This window comes from Prunus persica, chromosome G4, assembly GCF_000346465.2.
Source record: "Prunus persica cultivar Lovell chromosome G4, Prunus_persica_NCBIv2, whole genome shotgun sequence".
Lineage (NCBI taxonomy): Eukaryota > Viridiplantae > Streptophyta > Magnoliopsida > Rosales > Rosaceae > Prunus > Prunus persica.
This window is the reverse complement of record NC_034012.1, coordinates 17,444,834-17,468,571: the sequence shown is the minus strand read 5'-3', so window position 1 is coordinate 17,468,571 and position 23,738 is coordinate 17,444,834. Positions and strand designations below refer to the sequence as shown.

The following is a 23,738-nucleotide window of genomic DNA, read 5'->3' as shown; positions in this document are numbered from 1 at the left end:
CTCTTTTCTATTTTGTGCTGAAAGAGACTAGATCCTAAGATACTTGAGTTAAATGAAAAATGCTTAGCTCAACTAGAATAAGCAAGATTAAACCCCCATTATGAATGAATTTTGTGTTATATGTTGTGGCTAAATTCATTTCCAAGCAAAAACATAAGTTTCCTTTACATTCCATATCTCCTGATGGAGAAGGAAAAACACTTTGCTACCTATCAAGAGGGTTATAAGAAAGATGTGGAGAGGTGTTTCGGTATCCTCCAAACTTGTTGGGCAATCATTAGGGGGACTGCTCGTATGTTTGATAAAGAGGTTCTTCAAAGCATTATAATGACGTATTGTGGAGGATGAGTATGATTATGATGAACTAGAAATGTTCGAACCCGATCCCATGAACACGACATTGACACAAATTTATGAACGACTCGTGGGAGAAAATGGATAACCACTGGAGCACGAACCGTTGATTAGGGACGGTCGTTACAACAACCATATGATTGACTGTTATACAAAAATACAATCTTCTTATGTTCACGAAAGACGTTAAGTTGACTTGATCGAGCACTTATGGGGGCTGAAAGACAATCATGGTCAATGAAGTCTTTGTTTTGAATTATGTTTTATTTTGATGTATGCAATGTTTTGATACATTATTGAATGCTTTCTTTATTGAATAAAAGACAATTAATACAACTAATTAAGAAAAAGCAACCCTATTAATATAGCTTAATGATTTTCTTATTTAACCAATCCGTGGTGCTGGGACAATCGTCACAAAAAGCCTTCTTCTCATAACATCTCTTCGTTCTTTTTTCCAAAATGCCTTTGATTTAGGGGACATATGGTTTGTAACCATAGTCATGCTTTCCCGATCTTTCTTGTCTATGTCTTGTTTATATGCATACTCCATTTCTCTTGCAAATGCCTCATCTCCTGCTTTGTCAACCTCATCTTTTTTTTTTATGTCTCTCTCCATTCTCATTGCGCCTTGAAGACCAATTTGCTCCAAGAATTTTGCATTTTCATTGTTCGAAGTGCTCCATTTCTTGGCCTTGCCACCTTTCTCCTAATAGGATTCCACTCCATTTGAATCGGTGAGTCTTGAATGATCGAGGAGTCGAACGGCAATTTCGATGCCCATGAATCGTGGAGCGGCTTCTCATTCAACACAACGCTCGGTCCTATGGTGATAATTTTGAATCTCGGCCAATTCTTCACAACCTCCCAACATTGGTGATTGTTGAAAGATTTTGTGCCTTGGCCAATGGCACCAAACCACATTTGTGCTTGAATAATCTATAATAAAAAAACAAATTGGATTTGCAAGAAAATATCAAACAATATGACATTAAATTTAATAAAACGGCAATTACAAATTTTTTACCTCGTTGCCAAGATTTTTGCCGCTTTGAATGTTGTACCTTGCTTTTGTCAACATATCTCTCCATTTCTCTAACTCTTTATTCAAAATTTTCCACCTACTAGCCAATGTCATTTCCGTAAGAGGAGAACCCGATCGTCTGGAAAATTCTCCATGATTTTTCCTCCACATATGAGAATCCTTCATCTCATTGCCCATAATCAAGCAATGACCAACTTGTACCCTCACACAACAAAACATCTTCCATGGTTGTCCACGAGGTTATGGCTTTGACGGAAGAGGCTATTTGTATTTTTACACAAATGAAATAAGAAAGTAGAAAGTAAAGATATGATATGAATAGAGGAATTTGCATGAAGTTTTGGTGTGGAAAATTAAGAGCATTGCTAGGTATTTATATTTTTAAAAAAACAATTCTAAATATTTTTGGTTTTTTTTTTGCAATTTTTTTTCAATTTTTATTACACAAAAATTGGCAGTCATTGGATAGATGGAAAGAAAAGAAAAAAAATTCTAACTCCCCAGGTAGCACCATGTGACTTAATTCCATTGGAGAAAAGCAGTCGTTGACACCAGCGAATAAAATTCAAATTTTTTTACCGTTAGCTGGCTTGAAGAGCGCACGCCTCTCATGTGCATCATGCACACGCATGTGATTCATGTGGTAACAGAAAGATAATTTGACTTTTCGTCGCTGACTCCAGCCTGGCATCAGCGTGACAGCACTGGCCTCAGGCAATAGCTTGGGATGTTCTTGCCTTCGGGGCTACCCTGCAACATCTCGAATGAATGACTCTATGGTTACGTAAACTGATGACAGTCCGATCATGTGATCGAGAGCGATCCAACGGCTCGATCGAGACCCAACTTGTGGAACTTGTTAAGGAGACTTTATTGGACCCATAAGAACTTTCAGATTGGAAATCAAAGGTCGTGGGCCCCATGGGCCCGATTGACCAAGATGGGAGGTTTGACTGTACTATTGACCTGGGGTCTTTCGCGACCAACTTATCCTTTGGAAAAACTATAATGGCCATAGGACTTTTCTTAAAAGACGTGCTTACACTTTTGAGTCCTGAGAACTGGAGTTTGGATCTTTAAAGTTCGGAGTTGGGTTTGATTATCAAGTTAATCCTAATATTCTTTCGTATGTTTTCAGGCGCAACGAATCGCCCCGGACAAAACCGCAGAGGGTTAATTGTGCTTTAGACTGTTTGTGGGCGGACATTTGTTTATAAATTATTTTTCCTTCTACGATGGTTTTATAAAATGTTTTAAAAATGAATTGTTTATGGTGTTTACTTTTTGAGCATTCAGTTTGGTTGAAAATGAGCTTTGGTTGCCTTTGCGATTGGACAAGGATTGATTTCGTGATTGCTGTGAAAGTAATCAAATATAGAAAAAAAACAAAAAAAGAAATTGCTTAAACACGTTTGGTACTTCCGCATTTTTTGGTGAGTATTCCTCTAAATTTTAAATTGTGACTTTTTTCTATTTTTTTTGGTTTAATATTGGAATTTTAGCAGCTTGGTTTTATTTTTATTATGTTTATTTAATTTGTGCAGGCCCTTGTGTAAAGCTTTGGTTCCCTTGACAATTCAAATATGAAGAGTTGTTCCCAGGAACTTATAGTAATTATACGTATATTTTTATGAATTTTAAAAATGATAAATTTTACAAATAATAGAGAAATGAGACAAGTCATAATTGCAATGCTACATCGGTACTTGTTTGCCACCAAAATTTCGTAAACGCTTCAAAAGGATTCGCTAGAGCTTCAACATCGCTTCATTTACTATTCACTAAAGCTTCATAATATTATTTTTATTTTTTGACTTTGTCTTCATTAGTGCTTTTATGAATGTTTTAAGATGAACTCAAAAGACTTGGAAAGTGTCACATTGAGTTTGTAGAAGAGTGCATCATCAGTGCTTCTGACAAGCTTCATTTCGTGTAGCTTCACGTGTCAACAAGGTTTTATTTTGTGTCTGTTTATCTTTAAAAATTCACAAACAATTAATTTTTTTTTAAAATCCTTAATATCTACAAATTTCTTGCAACATTATCTTTAACTATTATGTGTGAAAATCAAAAATTTACTTTAGAAAATTTGAATTAATAATTCCAGGAAGAGTTGTGGTAATCATCTTAAACTTGGTGTGTAGTTAGTATATAAACAAATTTGAGTTTGAGAAATTATTTGAAATTTTTTTATCTCAAAATTATTTGAAATTTTTTTATCTCAAAATTATATTTTAATGCTTAAAAGATGAAAAAAAAAATCAAAAAGAGTTCGTAGGATATTTTCGTACATATTTATGATTTTTTTTATTATAAATTTTTTACGATTTTTAGAAATTAAAGCATCGAAAAATAGTAATTAATGGAAGAGAATGAGAAGTTGAAGCACCTAAATGTTGCATTATCAATGCTTCAGAGGGGTGTCATCCTCGCGTAGCACCACAAGTCATTAGCGTTGCCACTTCTCATTCTCTTCCATTTATTACTATTTTCCAATGCTTTAACTTCAACAACAAATCCTATGAAATCCTTGCAACATTTTTTTTTTCGCCTTTTATGTTTTAAAATATAACTTCGACTTATATAAATTTCAAATAATTTCACGAAGTCAAGTTGCTTCCATACTAACAATAACACTAAGTTGAAGATCACTAGTCTTCATTACTACAACTCTTCCTCCAATTATTCTTTCAAATTTCTCAAAATAAAATTTTAATTTTCGAGTATCATAGTCGAAGATAATGTCGCAAGGAATTTGTAGGAATTTTCGGTATATTTTTCTTTTTCTTTTTTAATGATTTTTTAGTGAATTTTCGAAGATAAACTCACAAAAATGAAACATGAATGACACATGGAGCTATGAGATATCGACACATGGAGCTATGAGATATCGACACCTGTTGGAAAAGCTGACGACGCACCCATCAGTAGCTGCCATGTGTCATTATATTTCATTTATTACTATTTTCCTATATTTTGACTTCCAAAATTCATAATAAATTTGAAATTTTCACCAAAAAATACCTCGGACTCCTTGCGACATTTCCAACATTTTTTGAGACTTAAAATACAATTTTGACTTAGAGAAAAATTCAAATAATTTCACAAAGTCAAGTTTACTTCAATACTAACAATAATACTAAGTTGAAGATCACTAGTCTTCATCACTACAACTCTCCTCCAATTATTCCTTCAAATTTCTCAAAGTCAAATTTTTATTTTCGAGTATTATAGTCGAAGATAATGTCACAAGGAATTTGTAGAAATTTTCGGTGTATTTTTTTGAATTTTTAATGATTTTTTGTGAATTTTTTAAGATATACTCACAAAATGAAACATGAATGACACGTGGATCTATGAGATACTGACACCCGTTGGAAAAGCTAATGACACACCCATCAGCTGCTGCCATGTGTCATTATCTTCCATTTATTAATATTTTCCTATATTTTGACTTCCAAAAATCATAACTAATTCGTAATAAATGTGAAAAATACCCCCGGAGTCCTCGCGACATTTCCAACATCTTTTGAGACTTAAAATACAATTTTGACTTAGAGAAAAATTCAAATAATTTCACAAAGTCAAGTTTGCTTCAATACTTACAATAATATTAAGTTGAAGATCACTAGTCTTCATCACTACAACTCTCCCTCCAATTATTCCTTCAAATTTCTCAAAGTTAAATTTTTATTTTCGAGTATTATAGTCGAAGATAATGTCACAAGGAATTTGTAGAAATTTTCGGTGTATTTTTTTGAATTTGTAATGATTTTTTTGTGAATTTTTTTAGATATACTCACAAAATGAAACATGAATGACACTTGGATCAAGTTTGCGTCAATACTAACAATAACACTAAATCAAGTTTGTAGAGAAAAATTCATATAATTTCACAAAATCAAGTTTGCTTCTATACTAACAATAACACTAAGTTGAAGATCACTAGTCTTCATGAGTACAACTCTTCCTCTAATTATTACTTCAAAATTTTCAAAGTCAAATTTTGATTTCGAGTATCGTAGTCGAAGATAATGTTGCAAGGAATATGTAGAAATTTTCGGTGTCTTTTTCTGTTTTTTTTTAATGATTTTTCATGAATTGTTTAAGATAAACTCACAAAAATGAAACATTAATGACACGTGGCACTATGAGATACTGACACCCATTGGAAAAGCGACAACGCAACCATGTGTCATTCTTTTCCATTTATTACTATTTTACAATATTTTGACTTCCAAAAATTATAATTAATTATTTTTAAAATCTGAAAAATTCACCAAACAGTGCCATAAACTCCTTGTGACATTTTCTTCATCTTTTCAATTGTAAAATATAAATTTGTCTTAGAGAAAAATTCAAATAATTTCTCAAACTCAAGTTTGCTCCCATACTAACAATAACACTAAGTTAAAGATCACTAGTCTTCATCAATATAACTCTTCCTCCAATTATAACTTCAAATTTTGGAAGTCAAATGTTGATTCTCACGCATTAAAGTCGAAGATAATGTTGCAAGGAATTTGTAGAAATTTTTTTAATGTATTTTTCTGATTTTTTTAAAATGATTTTTCTTGAATTTTTAAAGATAAACTCACAAAAAGAAACATTAATGACATGACGATATGAGATATTGACACGCGTTGAAAAGCTGACGATGCATCCTTTAGGCGCTGCCAAGTGTCATTCTCTTCCATTTATTACTATTTTACAATGTTTTAACTTCCAAACATCATAGTTAATTCTTAAAAAATCTGAAAAATTCACTGAAAATTGCCACAAACTCCTTGCGACATTTTCTTCATCTTTTCAGTTGTAAAATATAAATTTGACTTAGAGAAAAATTCAAATAATTTCTTAAACTCAAGTTTGCTTCCATACTAACAATAAGACTAAGTTGAAAATCGCTAGTCTTCATTACTATAACTCTTCCTCCAATTATTCTTTCAAATGTTCCAAAGTCAATTTTCAATTTTCACGCATAAGAATAGAAGATCATGCAGCAAGGAATTTTTAGAAATTTTCAGTGTATTTTTCTAATTTTTTAATGATTTTTCATGAATATTTTAAAGATAAACTCATAAAAATAAAACATTAATAACACGTGGAGCTACGGGATAATGATACCTGTTGGAAACTCTGATGACGCACCCATCAGGCACTGCCATGTATATTGATTTTCAAAAATCATAATAAATTCATAAAAATCTCAAATAATTTATCAAAGTCAAGTTTGCTTCTATACTAACAATAACACTATGTTGGAGATCATTACTCTTCCCTATTACAACTCTTCCTCCAATTATTACTTTAAATTTCCCAAATTCAAGTTTGGATTTTTCTCGCATGATAGTCAAAGATAATGTCACAAGAAGTTTGTTGTTGGTGTAATTTTCTGACTTTTTTTTGGTCAATTTTTTAAGGTAAAGACATAAAAATGAACATCTCATGACACATGGTGCTACGCGAGAATGACACCCGTTAGAAGCACTGATGATGCATTATTCAAATGTTGCTACTTGTCAATCTCTTTCGTTTATTGCTATTTTTGAATGCTTTAACTTTCAAAAATCATAATAATTCATTAAATAGCATAAAAATACACACCCAAAAAATTCTAAAAACTCAATATGACACTTTCTATGTCTTTTGAGTTCATCTTAAAAAATTCATAAAAATACTAATGAAGACTTCTTAGTCAAAAAATAAAAATAATATTTTGAAGCTTTATTGAATAGTAAATGAAGCGATGTTGAAGCTCTAGTGAATCCTTTTAAAGCTTTTACGAAACATATTTTGGTGGCAAACAAGTGATACTACAGCATTGAGATTCTAACTTGTGTCATTTGGCTATTATTTTATTGCATTACTTGTAAAATTTATAATTTTTAAAAATTATAAAAATATACGTAAAATTACTATAAGTTCCTTGGCTTTTTGGACGGCAATTTCCTCACTAAGCTTTGCGATCTTTTTTCTTTTCCTCGCCTGTTGTTTGTGCAGAAGAAACACAAATACCCTTTAGTGATCAAAAGAAAAGTCTTGAATTGAACTCTAAAACATACAAAATGCAACTACCTGATCAGTGACATCCATCCCCATGTATTTTGCAGGTAACCTGTTTTTCCAGAACCTCCTTGAAGTCTTGAGATTCCTTAACGCCGGCCCGGTAAAAATCTCAACATCTGTTCTTCCTATAATGTGCTGGCAAGAAGAAAGAACATAATATAATTAAGGTGGTTTAGTGTCAGAGTGTCACTTAAGCAAGGCAGTAATTACCTCCCTTTAAATTACATTGAAGTTATACAGCAATCCTACCAAACCTTGAATAAGAACTTCAGTGGCAATTAATTACCTACTCTTGCAAACTTGGGAAGTGATTATAGATAAACAGATACAGCAATTCTTTATCCTAAAACAGAAAATTATCAACAAAAATTAAAAAGTGATCAGTGAGGTCGTGCATTCTGCAACACAAAATGCAAGAAATTATTTGCTCTTTTCAAAATCTGGGACAATTCTTCCACTGGTGAGGACTGCCTTTCAAGACTTTGAATGCTTTCCTGCAATTAATTCACAAGTATCTGCTCTCTCTCAACACTCCTCCATCAACTTCTCCAAACTTTTCCCTGCACTACTTCAGTGATAAAAGTAAAATCAAATTAAGGTAGGAAAAGTATGAAGAAGCCAATTCTTGTAAAACCTGATGCCAAAAATAAGAAAGTAAACCAAATTGAGAATTTTCTCTGAACTCATGAGTAAACAAAGAATATGGGTTTATTATGATGTAGAAATAACAGAGGAAAATTGAGACAAATGTCAAGATTACATTGGAAGACCAAGTAGCATGTATGTACATTGTATACCTCCTCCAAGTAATAGAATTTGGATAAAAATAAAATTTTCCAATTTTTTTTTTATACATCAAGAAGTTGAAACAAGGCAATAAAGAATTTAAATTCAAGAGAAGAACTGAACTCAAAATAAACATAATTAACGAACTTCATTCTTAAAAACAATAAACTCAAACATTTGTTCTCAGCTTAATAATTTTGCAATGCAAATGCAAATTGGAGGGGAAAAAACGAAGGAGAGCATTAGAAAGCCAAATAGTAGACAAAAATCCATAATTAAAAAACCAAAGACATTTAGTTGCATATATTTTTTCAGCAACCATAGCAATTAAGGCAATCACAACAACCAATACCAATCATAATCATCCATTTAACCATACACTGTATAACTATACATACACTTACAGATTAAGATTTTTTTAAAACCTTGATTACTAACCTCTACAGAATCACGAAAGCCAACCTTTGTCCAATCTCAAAGCCAATTACAATTTTAAAAAAGGCCTGCCAAATTTAATTAAACAGGACAAAATCGAAACAAAACCAAACAGACCAAATTAATTAATGAAGAAAAGAAATTGAAAAACAAGTAATAAAAAATGAAAAAAACAAGTCATAATTAAAGATATTGATGCAGATAGAGAATGGCAGGAACAACCAGATGGGTAGCAGTAAAAATCCAATCTTTGAGCACCAGTATGACTTTGCGAGATTACTACCTTTTCCTCCACCACCACGAAAAGAGAGGGACACAACGAAGAGGAAAATGAAAGAGATATCAAATGAGAGTAGTAAATAGGGCTTTTGGGCCTCGATTTTTGAATTGTTAGGGAAAGGGAAGAGAGAAAGAGATGAGGAGGAGGAGGAGGGAGATCGATGCAAAGAAACTGAGAGAGAAATACAGAAAAGGAGTTTGAAAGAAGAGAAACTGAGAGGGCAGAGAAAGAAGAAAGGGAGCGTGAAAAAGTTGAACAGCTGTTTAGGAACGAGGGAGGAGAGAGAACAAGTTGAGGGACTCATTCTAGTACAACCTAGTACAACTGTTTCATTTATAATTGCTTTTCACAGAGTCGTTGGATTATCCAACGGTGTTCTCACATAAGATTCTCATATAGCTGTTCTCACTAGATAACTGTCTTTTTCTCTCATGTTTACCCATATGTTTGGGAGGAGTGGGTTTAAGTTTTGGTGCTCCCAAGCAGCCTAAAACTTCCACTCCTTAGACCATCAATAGGCCTCATGAATATTCGTAACCATCCATACTACAACCCGCTTGGGCCCACTTAAGCTTGTAGTGTGGCTTAGTGTAAAAATAAGAATTTTCCGCTTGGCGTGGCGTGTTATTTGGTGTGCTTGTGCGTTGCTATTTTGTAAGGGCTACAGTTGGGCCAAAATGGTGCTTGACGGAATAATGAGCATGAGTTCATAGAACCATTACATTTTACGGGCTAGTTACGACCTTTTTAAGTGGCATGTTGCATATTTGCTTGGCGTGGCAAGTGTGCAAGCGCATATGACGAACTCTTGCGTACTTAAGTTGGGTTTCTTCCCAAGTTAGGTGTCGTACTGGACTAGAAATATATTTGGACCCAACAAAGTCATATCCCTCAATTCCGTCAGTTTGAATCCACATGTTGCGTGTGTGTATGGGCAAAATTGTGTGCAACGATTCATGATTGCCTCGCATTGGATGAGCTTCTTTCCCTATTGAGGCCACCGCCATTGTCGCCATTGATAGATGTTGTTTTTCCATTCATCGAAAACGACTTACTCGTGGAGGGAAATATATCATATTCATGATGATGAAATTGAGAAAATTGGAATTGTAGTGGCCAAAACTGTTTTTGAGGCTAATCCCCGTGACCATAAATGTTTTTAACTCTTTATTTTATTATTAATGAAGGCTGAAAATTATTCAGGTCAATGTTTCCATAGTAACATCCATCATACTTCATGTGTCACATGTGTATGATATAATATTTAGCATTAGAAAGTAATATGATGCATCCCTTTGATTTTTGTAAAGAATTAGTCAACAGATTTGTGTTACGTAAGAAAAAAGGACAGAGCTGAATTACAATCACCAAATGATAGGAAATTGGCATGAACCTCACTCAAAACATATTACAAAGCATCAACAAATTTTGTAACAGTATAATATTGTTGTTCTCAGTTCTTTCCATAAAATAAAAATTTAAAAATCGCCCATAATGGAAGACCACACCCCATAAAGAAAAATATAAATTGCCTCGCCACGCCTATGCTTACGTCAAATCCATAAGTTGGACCATCCGGGCCGTCCTTCCTTACCACCACATCCACACCTGTGTGATGTCCTGCTTGCTGGGAGTAGAGAATTTATAAAAAAAACAGTCAAAATTTGATTCTTAATTTCAAAAATGTTATTTTTTGTAAAATATTTTAAATATAGAAAAAAATTCATTTAAATAGACACAAATGTCCTCAAATTTAAAACTTGTACAAACCTAAAAAATAAACCTTATTAAATAAAATTTTGGAATATTTTTAACCCACGTTTGTACACAAGAATATAAGTTGAAATATATCATCATATTTATTGATATTTTAATCAATTTAAATTTAGTTTAAATCCAAGCATCACTAAACATTGGTTAAGTGTTATTCAACTAAAGCCAATTCAAGCCAAGATAATTTATGAGAATAGTTCATGCCAAGACAATCTTCAGTAACTAAAGGGACCAACTTGGCAAATGACTGAAAGACTTGTTGTCGGATCAATTGCCCAAGTCTGTCTGAATGACACCATTATTTTGTCTTTTCCGATGATCAAACCATTATTTTGTCTTCTCCGATGGATTAATTCGCCGAATTATGGGTAATTGATCCATCAGAGAAGACAAAATAATGGCGTCATTCAAACAGACTTGGGCAATTGATCCGGCAACAAGTCTTTCAGTCATTTGCCAAGTTGGTCTTTTCAGCCTCGTTTGTTACAGAAGATTGTCTTGGCATGAACTATTCTCAGAAATTGTCTTGGCTTGAATTGGCTTAAGTTGAATAACACTTAACCGATGTTTGGTGATGCTTGGATTGAGACTAAATTTAAATTGATTAAAATATCAATAAATAGGATGATATATTTCAACTTCTGATCTTGTGTACAAATGTGGGTTAAAAATATTTCAAAGTTTTATTTAATAAAGTTTATTTTTTAGGTTTATACGGGTTTTAAATTTGAGAACATTTGTGTTTATTTAAACAAATTTTTTGTTATATTTAAAATATTTTATGAAAACTGACATTTTTAAGATTAAAGATAAAGTTTTAGCTATTTTGATAAATTCTCGTGGTTGTTGGTTGAGTAAGTTATGGTAATGGCCCTTGTGTCGTGGAAGGTGGAAAGGAGATGTGAAGTTTATTACTTTATTTCCTACACCAAGCTTTGACTCGCCACGCGTTGTATGTGGGGCCTACGCCTGAATCCCACTCTCTCTCTCCAGGCAGTAGGTGGGTTCTTTGTCTGGGTTGTGCGTTGTGCTTTTGGGGCCGAGAGGAGAGAATATAAGAGGAGAGAGGTGGTCAATCTCTGAATCTCTTTGTTTTTCTTTGCGGGTTTTTGTTTTTTGTTTTTTGTTTTTTGTGTTTTTCACTATAAAGGGAAGGAACCTCTCTCTGTTGAAAACCCAAAGATGGAATAGAATTCTCTCACGCCAACTTTTCTTGGTTCTTGTAGAAGGAGAAGAAGAAGAAGAAAAGAGGGATCTCTTCCTTTTTCTCAACTCAATTATCTCTTTCAGCTCAGCTATGGCTCCCAGCAAGGTCAATTCTGCTGTAATCACCTCTCTCCCTCGCTCTTTCTCTCTCAATTACACTCTAATTAATCATTATTCACTTGGAAGGTTTTTCTTGAATTTTGTGGACTTCAATTATGTTTCTTCTTCCTTTTTGTTTTGGTAATTAGCTCTGGGAAATGTTGTGGAAATTTTGAGCTTTGAATTGTAGTGCCATTGTGGGTTCATGTAGCATTTCTAGGTGGAACTAATGTGGAAGAACTTTGGCTTTTTGATAAGAGAGAAAATTTTAAGCTCATATGTAATTCTGAATTTTGTGGGATAATCTGTTATTGTGTCCAATTTTGCTTGATTATTGGTGATCCCCCTTATCTGGACTTTGGATCAATCCAGTCTTTGAAGTAAACTGATTGATAAGTGTTTTTTTTTCTTAATTTTTCTCAATTGGCATTTGGATCAATAACCTATCCCAATCCCACACACTCGACCTCTATTCTACCTGTGCCAAGCCCAGGGGTTGGTTATATAGGTAAACTGAAATCTGAAGAAACTAGATTTGAGTGTTTCAAGTAACCAATGTGCTGATGAGGACACAACTTAAAGATGATACATGCGAATGAGAAAGCCTAATAATTTAGTTTTCCAATTATGCAACTCCTGAAATAATGTAAATAGATATTAAAATTTAATTGTACCCTTTCCCAAATGGGATTACTTATAGTCATAGCTGCTTCTTGTTCTGAAGTAGTGGTAACATGATTCTTCTGCATTGTTTCATGACTTTATGCTGATGTATTAGTTATTTCTTCATGGCCTGGAAACTAGGACATATTTCCACTGAACTCAATTTGTCGGAAATAATTTTTTGGCTTTCTTCTATTTATCAACTGATGTGCTCTTGTTCTTCTATGATTTTATTGAACTCTACTTACCTCTGCTTCATGCAACTAATAACCATGCTAACTATATATTGTTGACAAGATATCTCGTCTTATACCAAGCTGCGCTTGTTATCTGATGTGCTTCTGTGGACAGGGTGATGCAAGTGTATCATGCTCACAGCCAGAGAATGGTTTTCTCAATTCACTTTCTCTCTTAAGTTCAGAGAAAGCAGTGCAGGAACTTCTGCAACAATCTCCTGTACAGAGCACAGATGACCACCTCATAGAGTTCTCAGACGCTATGAGAAGTATGGTCATGTTCTATTCTCGAGTGCTTTCTAAAGTCAGTGAAACTATTTATCATTAGATGCATTGCTTATATTACATTTAACTTTCTCTAGCTGTTGCAAAGGCCCTGAGACGGGCTGCTGAAGGAAAGGCTTCTGCGCAAGCTGAGGCAGCTGAATGGAAGCGTAAATATGAACTGGAGAGGGCCCGCAATCTCCTTTTGGAACATAAAGGTTTTTTGAATGATTCAACAACATACATTAATTGTCACATGCTGGGTTTGTTCTTTCATATATATCTTCTTTTTTTCCAATTTGTTCTTTATGTGTTTGATAATGTACTTTCTGATGATGTATAACACAGTTTTTCAGATATTTTCTGATGTTATTTCTAGGGCAATTAGAAGCCTTAAACAAATACTTGAATTCATCTAAAAAAGTGTCGAGCCATGTTATCTGTATACTTCTTCCATTGTTCCCTTTGCAGCTTCATTTTTCCTTTTGACATTTTTTCATATGTTGAACCAATTTATTTATGCAAAAGAAATCCTTCTTAGCACTATGTTGTTGGTCTTCATTGTATGTCACTTAATCAACCATTTAATTTGACTTTTAGCTTCTTGTATGCCTTTCCATTGCTCGCTATATCCTATGTTCTTATCAATGTCTGCATCTGGTGTAGATGTTGTTTAATTAATAACCGTTAGTGTAAAAGGTCACAATCCGAAGTCCATCTAGTGAAATTTGGAATTGCTTCCTTGGCATTGTTCCTTCAATTTATACTAGAAGGGCCACACACACACCGTGTGTGAGGAGTTAAAGAAAGAGAGAGTAGAGGGAGAAGTTTTCTTTTCCTCTTAAATTCTGGAGAGATTTGTGTTCTTTTTTGTTTAAAATGTTTGCTAATTACTGTTTTACCCTTATTTTATTAGGTTTTTTTTTTTTTCCTTTCTTTCTTTTTTCTAATGTAAGTAGGGGTATAATGTGGCACTTTGGCAAAAGTGGTTGACAAAGCGGTCTCTCTATAATAATAGGATAGATGTGTGCGCGTGTGTTTACTCTTGTAGGTATCCTATATACTTAAGAAACAGTGTAAAAGCATGCCTTTTATTTTGTATAGAAAATATCCTTAATTTCTCTTCTCATTGATGAAAGATACCAAAAGGGGTGATGCACTTTGGATACTCAAGACTAAGCCTAGTGGGCAAACTTTGAGAGTAAATCCTTTTTGGTCCAAAGAGAAATTTAATGGTAGCCTGAGAGTTAGTAAGTCCTTGGCAGTCACAGTGTATAGTATACGGATGGAGCGTAATAACAGGATTTTCAAGGATACACAATCTACCCCTTCTATGGTCCTCAAAAATATTATTTCGACTATCCAGTGCAAGTTGTGTTCCCTCTCCTATAGACCTGTGCAAGCTAACTTGACAGTTGCTCACAACTGGAACATACCTCTTACTGGTCATAGTTAGGTGTTGCCCCTTGGTTGGGTTGTTGTTCCTTCCTTTCTGAGTTTTTTGCTCAGTTGGTTGTTTCTTTGTTCCCATGAGGCTCCTCGTGGTTGTTTGTATTAGGCTTTTGCCTCTGTTTGGGTTATATATTATTCACTTACCAAAAAAAAAAAAGGTCATCAGATCAATCTATATGTTAATGGAAAGAGTGATGAAGATTTTATGTGTTTGAGTCTTAGATTGAATCAATTTTGTTTACATTTTGTAAGATTCTTTTGGTCTTTTCTTTTCAAAAGGTTTTTCTGTAGTATTTTGATCTTTCATGGAGTTATTAAAAGTCTTTTTGGAGTTCTTTCAAAAGCCTCCAAATGAGGCTCACTCTTGCAAGACTAGAATGGAAGAAAATGGTTGAACATTGAAGGCTTGGAGCCTTGCATCCTCTCTTTATTAACTCTTTGTTTTCTTTCTGCATGTTATCCTGCATTTCTATGTACTTTGGAATCGCAGCAGGCTTAAATCTTCTTCTTCTTTTCTCTAGTAGTTCAAGTGGGAAAAATTGCTGCCATTTATATTTTACCTTGCATTGTCCTATGTTAAGGATTCATTTTAGAAATCATTTGTTCCTAAGTTATTCCGTTATCACTCTAACCTTTATGTTGCTTGAATGAAATCTAACATGTTATTATGATGAATTTTTTTATGTAAAAACCTCTCTATCTTTAGAAAGTCCACACCATATTATGATGAATTTGTTCTTTTTTCATTGTCTAATAATATGGTGTTAACTAGTGACCTAATTTGACATGTAATAGGGCCTTACTCTTATATCTTTTAGAAAGTCCTGATCAAAAGGTATCGGAATTTTCTTTGGTTCTCCTTTTCATGTTTCTAAACAAATTTCATGGACTCAAATTAGACTTCAAAGAAAAGTACTAGAGATTCCACGCTAGTATTTTAATCCCTTGGGATTAGTTCATGTGGTGGGGAAGGGAGGGAGAATGCGGTTAGGGTTAGGATAGGTCAAGGCTCGATCCTTTCCAATGTAACAACAAGAAAAGTACCAGAAATTAGAGTGGCTCTCCTCAGTGAAAAAGGTAACTGAAATATTTCTTAGTGAAATACGACCCCCTTAATGAGAAAAAATTCCAGAGGTGGACTTGTGTTTCTTCTTTTCCATCGACCTGGATTTTTCTTAGAAAGTTCAAGAGTAAAGTCAGTGTTGAAACAAAAGAAAAAAGGAGAAACTCTCCGAGACTAAATTGTCTTTTTCCATCCCCATGTTGTGGTCTCATGGAAGAACTTATCTTTAAATGTTAAAGGGGGTTTTATGCTCTCAAAATATGCAAATGAGATGTGGTTGCAAATTTTGAAGAGTGAGACGGCGCTATAGATAACTGGATGGTTAATGGATCTCATTTTTCCTAAACCAAGTTGCATCTATAGGGTTGAGTGCTTCATATGGTTTTCTTCGAGCATCAGTATTGGTTTTTTCTTGTCATCCATCAAGCAAACCAAATGCTTAAGCTTTAGGGGCACCTTAGGTGTACATATATTCATACCAACAAAACTACATATGTGCACAATAAATGTGATTATGTTTTGAACAAAATAATACTTTTATTTCATTTGTAATTGAGTTCTATTTAATTCATATATATACATATCTATATTCTATTTACTTACGTTCTCTAAACACAATTTATGTGAATGGAATGTTGAAATAATGGTCGGTTCTATGTGAGGATGACTGATGGACCAGAAAATTGTACTAGAAAGGAATGGCTAGAAATACATTAGATATATGCTATAAACAAATATAAGAGAGAAAAACTAAGAACATCAAAACTTTTCTTGTGTCGCCAGAAAAATATCTTAAATATACATGCTTATAAAGTATTTCAAACATGTAAGAGGCCACCTTTGGCCAGGGGTGTTGGCTCTGCCACTGTATACACCTGGTCCAATTGGGTCATATTAATCCATTTTGTCGTTGAACATCTTTTCCCATGTTTGTTCTATAGGAAGCTTTTGTAAGGTCTAAGAATAGATCTTGTCTTAGAGGGGTTCCTTTAAATTATACGTGTGCATTATGCAATTTTAACAAAACTATATATATATATATATATATTCTCTTAATTTCTGGACGGGTTCTCCATTTCTTGTTTTTGCATTTCTATTTATTAATCTTTATAGAAAGACTCTTCTTATAAAAAGGAAAAGGGAAGGTCGGGATGCTTCTTGTTGTTGACGATTTTATTGGCCATAGTTTTGAGTTGACTTGTTGTTACCTCTGGATATGGTAAAAACTTAGATCAATGGCTTGGTGTTGCTCGTCTCTCTAATCAAATTTGGACTCATTATCATCAGATTGTGGGTATTCCACTATCAGGCTACAACTTTTATGAAAAGCTCGAAAGTTGGTGGACTCAGAGTTCTCTATGTAATGCAATGGGAATGATAAGATTTATGCTTCCATGCCTTTTCTGCTTGGAAAATTGCAAGGAACGGGACAGGAAAATTTCTGAAGGTACTTGCTTTGTCTTATACAAAATAAAGTCACTCCGATACTAACACAAAAGAAATCTGCACATTTTTTACAGAAGAAATTCCCCGTTATACTCTTTTTGGGGTGAATACAAAAAATAACAGAAAAATGTTACGGCTTTCCTTGAAATGCCAAAACAGGAGAATGTTGTTTAAGGTTATTTAAGAAAATTACTGACTGCAAACTAAGGAGTTGTAAATTTAAGTTGAAGGTGCTACAATGACCAGTTGAAGGCCAGTTATGCAGCAAAGGAATTTATAATAACTGTCCCAGAGTAATTTCAGCTAAGCTATTAGGGGTTGGAAAAAAAAATAATGAATCTTTATTAGTGTAAACTTTTCCAATGGTCTATACGTGCCAATTAGTTTTTCCTTACTACAAGATAATGTGATTGAATTTTTTTTGACAGCCTTCAACTGTACTACATTCCTTCTCATTTAAGATGTTTTCCCTTTTAATAATCTCACCGCCCATAATAGGGTGAATCAAAATTGTTTTGGGAAGGGGTGTCAAGTTCATAATGATTTGGCTTATATATTGGGAATGCATTTGTGGTTTCGTCGTGCTTAGGAACATCATTCTTTTGGTAAAAAGTATTTAGTTATTGGTAATTGATTGTATTTTCTCCTCCTTCATGATTAAAGTTTAGATGTCCAAGTTGGTGCTTGATGTGGAGGTTTCCCCTGATTATTGTATGAGTTGTCCCCTGTCTCTCTCTCTCTCTCTTGGTTTTCAATGCAAAGCTATCACGGTTATAACTTGAGTTTTGTCCTTTTGTGCTTGATACTTTGAGTTGTGTGGTCATTCCCGTAAGTGACATCGTGCTCAGTTTTTTTGTCTTTTTATAATTTTATTCATACCTTAATAGAAGGGATTTTCTGGCTTATGTTATAGAGCAATCACATAGAGAGAATAACGGTGATGATGAGAGGACAGAGAACTTGGCCAGCCGATCAAATGAGCAATCTGAACAGTGTTGTGGGAGTAATGGGATATGCTCCCATGAAGTTCTTCGGGATGGTGACCGTGATTCTGCTTCCAAGGTGGTCCCCAATAAATGTGCCAGAAAGGTACCCCTTTCTTGTCCTTCCCCTTCTGTCCAGCTAATCTCTGGCTTGTTCTGTATACTTTGATTCATTGTATATATTCTAATTTCTGTTTAAAATGTCACCACATTTGGATAGTGCAGAAAGCCTAGGTTGGAAAAATAATTTTCTGATCATCATTCTTCTCCCCATGGCGTATTTAAGCTACAGAATCACAATAAAAGGAAATTTGGAAGAAAAGTAAAGTAATCCCAGTACTTATAGCAAATTACAGCTAAACAAAAGCTTTCCCAAACTAATTAGTCAACTATACATCTCTATACAGTCCAACAGATAGTAACCCATCACTTCTTGTATTGTATATTACCATTTCGTTATGAACACAATGTACATATATTGTTTATTGTTATTACCATTTTGTTATGAACAGAAGTTAGCCTTTGATTATTAGCCTAAATAACAATTTTGGCATATGGTCAAAACTTAAGCCTTACACAGGGTTTTTTAACCTGATGTAAAAGATTGTCTTGGCAAGATATTCTTGGTTACCATAAAATTTTGGATAAATATTTATATATATATTACCACTTCCACTGCTATTACCATGCATGCAATTCTCTTTATCTGTCGTAATGGATTGTTCATGTTAACCTGTTGGAACATTATTAGTGCAATCAATTCCCAGATTATATCATGACATCCATGTTTCCTGCAACAGGCGTCATTTAAACTTTCATGGTGTTGCAAAGGTGACCAAAGTGACCAGCACAAGCATGACATTGTCTCTTTTGAAAGAGGAAACATTACAACTGCAGAGCGCAGCAGTAAACAAGTATACCTATCCTGTCTATGCATGTTACTTTTGTTTTCCCACTACTTTTGTATCATTGGGGTAGATGCTATTATTCATGTTTTTGACAAAGGTTTGCATATTTCTGTTTGCCTAACTGTTGGGTTCAGTTTACTGGTGGGTCCCATCTTGTCTATTTAAAAACTCATTTTTGTTTCAGATTTCTTTGAAGTGGGAATCTCAGCCACAAACTGTGATTATATTGACCAAACCAAATTCAACTTCTGTTCGAATTCTGTGTGCAGAGATGGTCAGGTATGGATTTTAAGAAATCCTTAGTTTGTCACTCCTCAAAGCAGATTTTATGTTTCTGCATGAGCTGCTTTTCCTATCAAGCTCTGGTACCTCAAGACATCATATGGTTCAAGAAATGCCTTATAGATATATCTTATATACCACATTGTTTCATTATTGCAATTACTAAATTTGGTTGCTCTGTGCTTTTTAATGGCTAGGTCATGTCTTTCAAAATGATTTTGCTTTCTGTAGTAAAAAGAAAAAGACGTTGCTTTTCCTTGTACTTCATCTTTCCTTTCAATACAAGCTTTTTTCTTATCAAAAGGAAAACTGATGCTGCTGAGCAAGGGGGGGAGGGGTAACAGTTATGTGTGACATTAAGGTAGGCTGGGTAAAAAGTAGATTTTGTATGAGAAGGATTTCCACTGAAGAAAAGTATACAAATATGAATTTATTTGCATTTGTCTCTCATATAGTTATTTAAAATACCCGTCACACATGAAAGAAAGGGCCTGACACAATATGTATCTACTTTCTGAAAGTGACTCTCATTCTTGTTAAGTCCCTCATGCCAAAATTCAGTTAAGGACCTTATAGGGTGCCTAACCTTTGCATTTTTCCATGCCTCTGTAACTTTATAGTGGATGTTCGCAAATGTTATTCCTTTCCTCAGTATTTATTTTCTATTTCCAGATGGTTGAGAGAGCAGAAAAAGTTAGACATTTATGTGGAACCGCGCGTGAGAGCTGAACTTCTAACAGAGTCATCTTACTACAACTTCGTCCATACATGGAAAGGTGGTAAGAACCACAAAAGATTGCTTCTTTTCTATTATCTATTGGACGTGACTTCTGTTTTAGAATACATGAAACAAATTCCGAGACTTGCTTTCCATGATGCTTTTTACAAAAGATCCTTGTAAAATCTTTGACATACATTTTTTGCTATGTGCAGATTCTTATATATGTACTTTTTTCATTGTTATTTTTTTCGGCTAAATAAGAAACAAATGCTGTATTAATAGTAAAGAGAGAGTACAAAGTAAGGAAAAGACCAGTAGTCTATCCTAAGCTAACATAACAATGCTAAAGATAACAATAGCATGTCAAGGAAGAAACTACAAGATCGTGGATGAAAGAACCTTCGCATTAGGGAAACAATAAAGTCTAGGAAAGCAGAGCATGAAAGGAACATTACTCCACCACCTCTTCCCAAAGTCTAGTCCTTTCACTATTACCAAGAATGAAACTGGTGTGGGAGAAAAAGTCATTAAAGTTTTACAGAATAGCCAACTAGGGTGCTTGGAAGTCATCCTATTGGACTCAAAAGAATCCCACTCGTTTTTGTGTCTCTAATTGATTTTGTCATGTTGGTCAGAGTTATGTATCTGTAACTGCACCAATGTCTGTTTGTTTTGCGATCGACTATTGATTTTGTACAAGATCCGGCCACAAATCAAGTGAAATGATTTATGCATGCATATTTTCTTCCCTTTAATTTCTGACCATGGGCTTATGTGTAAAATTGTTTGCATAGTCAATAATCTCAAGTTGTTGTGACTTGTTATTTAATAAATAGCTATGATTTATATAATGATTTACTTGCTTGATAATTATGCTCATGATTTTGCTATTTACTGTTTAGCATTTCATTTTTTTGCTTGACAGAGACCGAAATAATGCTCCTGCACACAAAAGTTGACCTTGTGGTAACTCTTGGTGGAGATGGAACTGTCCTCTGGGTATGTCCTACTACTTTTAAGCTTTAATTTGCATTACTTCAGATTGTTTTAGTACATTAAAGTATTTGGGTTGAGGGAATATGAAGTGATTCTATGATTTACTTTTAATTTGCAGGCAGCATCTATGTTCAAAGGACCAGTTCCTCCTGTTGTGCCGTTTTCTTTAGGGTCTCTGGGATTTATGACCCCTTTTCGTATCCTCTTATCATTTGTTTTAAAAGAGTAACTTTAAAAATAAAATAAAAAACACAAGAAACGTTCTATATTTTGACGTCTTTTATAGGATATCTTATTATTGGTAACTTGTTACTGTTCCTGTGTCTCATTCAGACGTGATCTTTAACATGCTTCAGACAGTGAACGTTACCAAGAATATCTTGATTCAATTTTAAAAGGTCCCATCAGTATCACATTGCGACACCGCTTGCAGTGCCATGTTATTAGAGAAGCAGCCAAAAATGAGTATGAAACTGAAGGACCGATACTTGTATTAAATGAGGTTACAATTGACCGTGGGATATCATCATACCTTACAAATTTGGAATGCTATTGTGACAATTCTTTTGTCACATGTGTCCAAGGAGATGGGCTAATATTATCAACAACATCTGGCAGTACTGCCTATTCATTAGCGGCCGGAGGATCAATGGTTCATCCCCAGGTTTGTTTTTATACTATAATCTATTAGTGCCTCCTGTTCACAGCTACATGAGATATTATATGGTATTAAAGTACTGTATAGTGCCTCTTGCTTGGTGCATTGATAGATAAGTTGACTAACATCTGGTTCTAATAATCTTGACATTATTGCCTGTGCTGGAGACCCCACTTAGGCAACTCTGATATAGAGCTACCTGGAGTAATTTTTTATTTTTTATTTTTCAAAAATTTGTTTTAATTTTATACTACTGCTTTAATGTTATGCCTAAGAAGAAGAAAGTGTATTAAAACAGTAATAGAAAACCTTAAGTTCATAAAAAAAAATGATCATTTTTATATAGGGACATCGTGAATTTGAATCCTATACAATCAAGGCCACCTTCACCTCCGAAAACCATTTGCCAGTGTTCTTTTTTATCCTTACGGACATTACCAACTTTGTAATGTAACTTACTTGCTCTATTCACACTTGGACTGTCCTGTGTTTGCGTGTAGTCTTGGAAAGTATATTTGTGTTTTTGCTAATACGTTCAATTTTACTCTGAAACAAACACAAAACAGATGTGAAGTACAAAGTAGATGACTAGTATAAAAACAGAGATGATCTTTGACTGATTATCTAAACCATAGAAGGTTTGGATTAGTGAAATACAATACGGAGTGGGCCCTACAAAGGTGTCCCTCAATGGAAGCTCTCTGTATATATATATATATATATATATATATATATATTTCTTTGTATGAATTAATTATTTCAAAATTACTAAACCTTAGACTAGACAACTGTGTATACTGGTGATATCAAAATATGTTTAAAAGAGATCAGAAAATTAACATCTTGAAGGAGGAACTTGCAATGAATCTGACAATCTTGTTCCTAGGATATTCAAAATAATCTCACAAAAAGGTACTCTGGTTGATCTTATCCTAAACAAGAGAAAGCAATAAATCTATTAAAACTGTTATTAACTGTAGCTGTTTCATGTTTTGCAACTATAAAATTGTTATTATGATTTGGTCTTTATAATTTCAGGTTCCTGGAATTCTGTTTACACCTATTTGTCCACATTCCCTATCATTTCGGCCTCTGATATTGCCTGAGCATGTGACGCTGCGAGTACAAGTACCTTTCAACAGCAGGAGCCATGCATGGGCGTCGTTTGATGGCAAGGATAGGAAACGGTTGGCAGCTGGTGATGCACTTGTGTGCAGCATGGCACCTTGGCCTGTCCCAACTGCCTGTCAAGTTGATTCTACTAGTGACTTCCTGAACAGCATTCATGACGGCCTCCACTGGAATCTTCGAAAGACTCAGTCTTTTGATGGCCCTCGGGATGCATAGTGCGTAGTTTTTCATTTGTATATTAGTTCTCTAGTTGGCAGATCTCGTTAGAATCTAAATATAACATGCGTTTTGTAGGGGAAAAAAAAGGGGGGAGGTGGGCGGCTGTAGAAAGTGAAAAGAAACTTCAAAATTCCTGTAATTCTGTATTTCCCCGCAAAGGAGGAGATTATATGTTTTCTCCTCCTCCAATAAGGTCAAGGCTTGAAGCAGAGCACTTGTTAAATGGATGTCGAAAGATCAATGATATTGCTTTCGTGTTAGGAACTTGTAAACTGGATCATAATTACTGATCGAATATATGCAAAAAATTTAGAAATCGCATTTCATTATAAATTCATATTTGAATTTATTTTTTTGGTTTTTACAAACAAAAGGATAATTACATGATACTTTTACAATGGGTCAATATACAACGAATGCGCTCACAGCAAGCTTGCATCACCATTAATTAGGTATGAATCGAACACCTCACATTGAGACCTCCTCTAAACAAATGGAGTCGAACTGGAGATTTTGTCTCTAACTAAATGGAGACAAAATTGAATTTGATCAACATGATCTATTCATTTGTTAATCTTTTTCAGCTTCGATTTTTTGAATATTGGGGTGGCCAACTTTCTATGAGATTCATGTATACCTAATTACAAAGACTTCTACAACAATTATTTT

At 34.1% G+C, this 23,738-nt stretch overlaps 2 protein-coding genes and 1 long non-coding RNA gene across 12 annotated transcripts; 1 reads left to right on the top strand and 2 right to left on the bottom strand.

Annotated features, from left to right (window-relative positions):
• On the bottom strand, positions 657 to 2,133 carry LOC109948940. Its single transcript, XM_020562892.1, has 2 exons — positions 1,382 to 2,133; positions 657 to 1,293 (listed from the first exon to the last, which is right to left on the bottom strand). The coding sequence occupies exons 1-2, from the start codon at positions 1,616 to 1,618 to the stop codon at positions 976 to 978; spliced, it is 555 nt and encodes a 184-aa protein (XP_020418481.1). The 5' UTR covers positions 1,619 to 2,133; the 3' UTR covers positions 657 to 975.
• On the bottom strand, positions 7,106 to 9,334 carry LOC109949011. Of its 3 annotated transcripts, none has more exons than XR_002271505.1 (5): positions 8,912 to 9,334; positions 8,693 to 8,757; positions 7,679 to 8,033; positions 7,478 to 7,603; positions 7,106 to 7,387 (listed from the first exon to the last, which is right to left on the bottom strand). It is a non-coding gene; the product is annotated as an uncharacterized LOC109949011 (long non-coding RNA). The 3 variants fall into 3 exon arrangements; XR_002271504.1 differs by having other exon boundaries at positions 7,755 to 8,033; positions 8,912 to 9,328; XR_002271503.1 differs by having other exon boundaries at positions 7,478 to 8,033; positions 8,912 to 9,332.
• On the top strand, positions 11,687 to 23,414 carry LOC18779215 (NAD(H) kinase 1). 8 transcript variants are annotated; one of them, XM_020561807.1, is made up of 13 exons: positions 11,687 to 11,810; positions 11,969 to 12,054; positions 13,062 to 13,215; positions 13,309 to 13,428; positions 17,035 to 17,172; positions 18,085 to 18,260; positions 18,955 to 19,068; positions 19,247 to 19,341; positions 20,017 to 20,123; positions 20,991 to 21,064; positions 21,180 to 21,258; positions 21,418 to 21,725; positions 22,758 to 23,414. In XM_020561807.1, the coding sequence occupies exons 2-13, from the start codon at positions 12,040 to 12,042 to the stop codon at positions 23,064 to 23,066; spliced, it is 1,689 nt and encodes a 562-aa protein (XP_020417396.1). In that variant the 5' UTR covers positions 11,687 to 11,810; positions 11,969 to 12,039; the 3' UTR covers positions 23,067 to 23,414. The 8 variants fall into 8 exon arrangements, with proteins under 8 accessions (XP_020417396.1, XP_020417393.1, XP_007214444.2 ...); XM_020561804.1 differs by having other exon boundaries at positions 11,969 to 12,066; XM_007214382.2 differs by having other exon boundaries at positions 11,698 to 12,066; positions 22,758 to 23,065; positions 23,145 to 23,414.

Coding starts and splice junctions, on each gene's coding strand:
- LOC109948940 (XM_020562892.1), bottom strand. CDS start 1,618: ATGTTTTGTTGTGTGAGGGTACAAGTTGGTCATTGCTTGATTATGGGC. Junction 1,294..1,381: donor GCAAAAATCTTGGCAACGAG/GTAAAAAATTTG, acceptor TTTTTATTATAG/ATTATTCAAGCACAAATGTG.
- LOC18779215 (XM_020561804.1), top strand. CDS start 12,040: ATGGCTCCCAGCAAGGTCAATTCTGCT. Junction 21,259..21,417: donor GGGATTTATGACCCCTTTTC/GTATCCTCTTAT, acceptor AACATGCTTCAG/ACAGTGAACGTTACCAAGAA. Junction 21,726..22,757: donor GATCAATGGTTCATCCCCAG/GTTTGTTTTTAT, acceptor TTATAATTTCAG/GTTCCTGGAATTCTGTTTAC.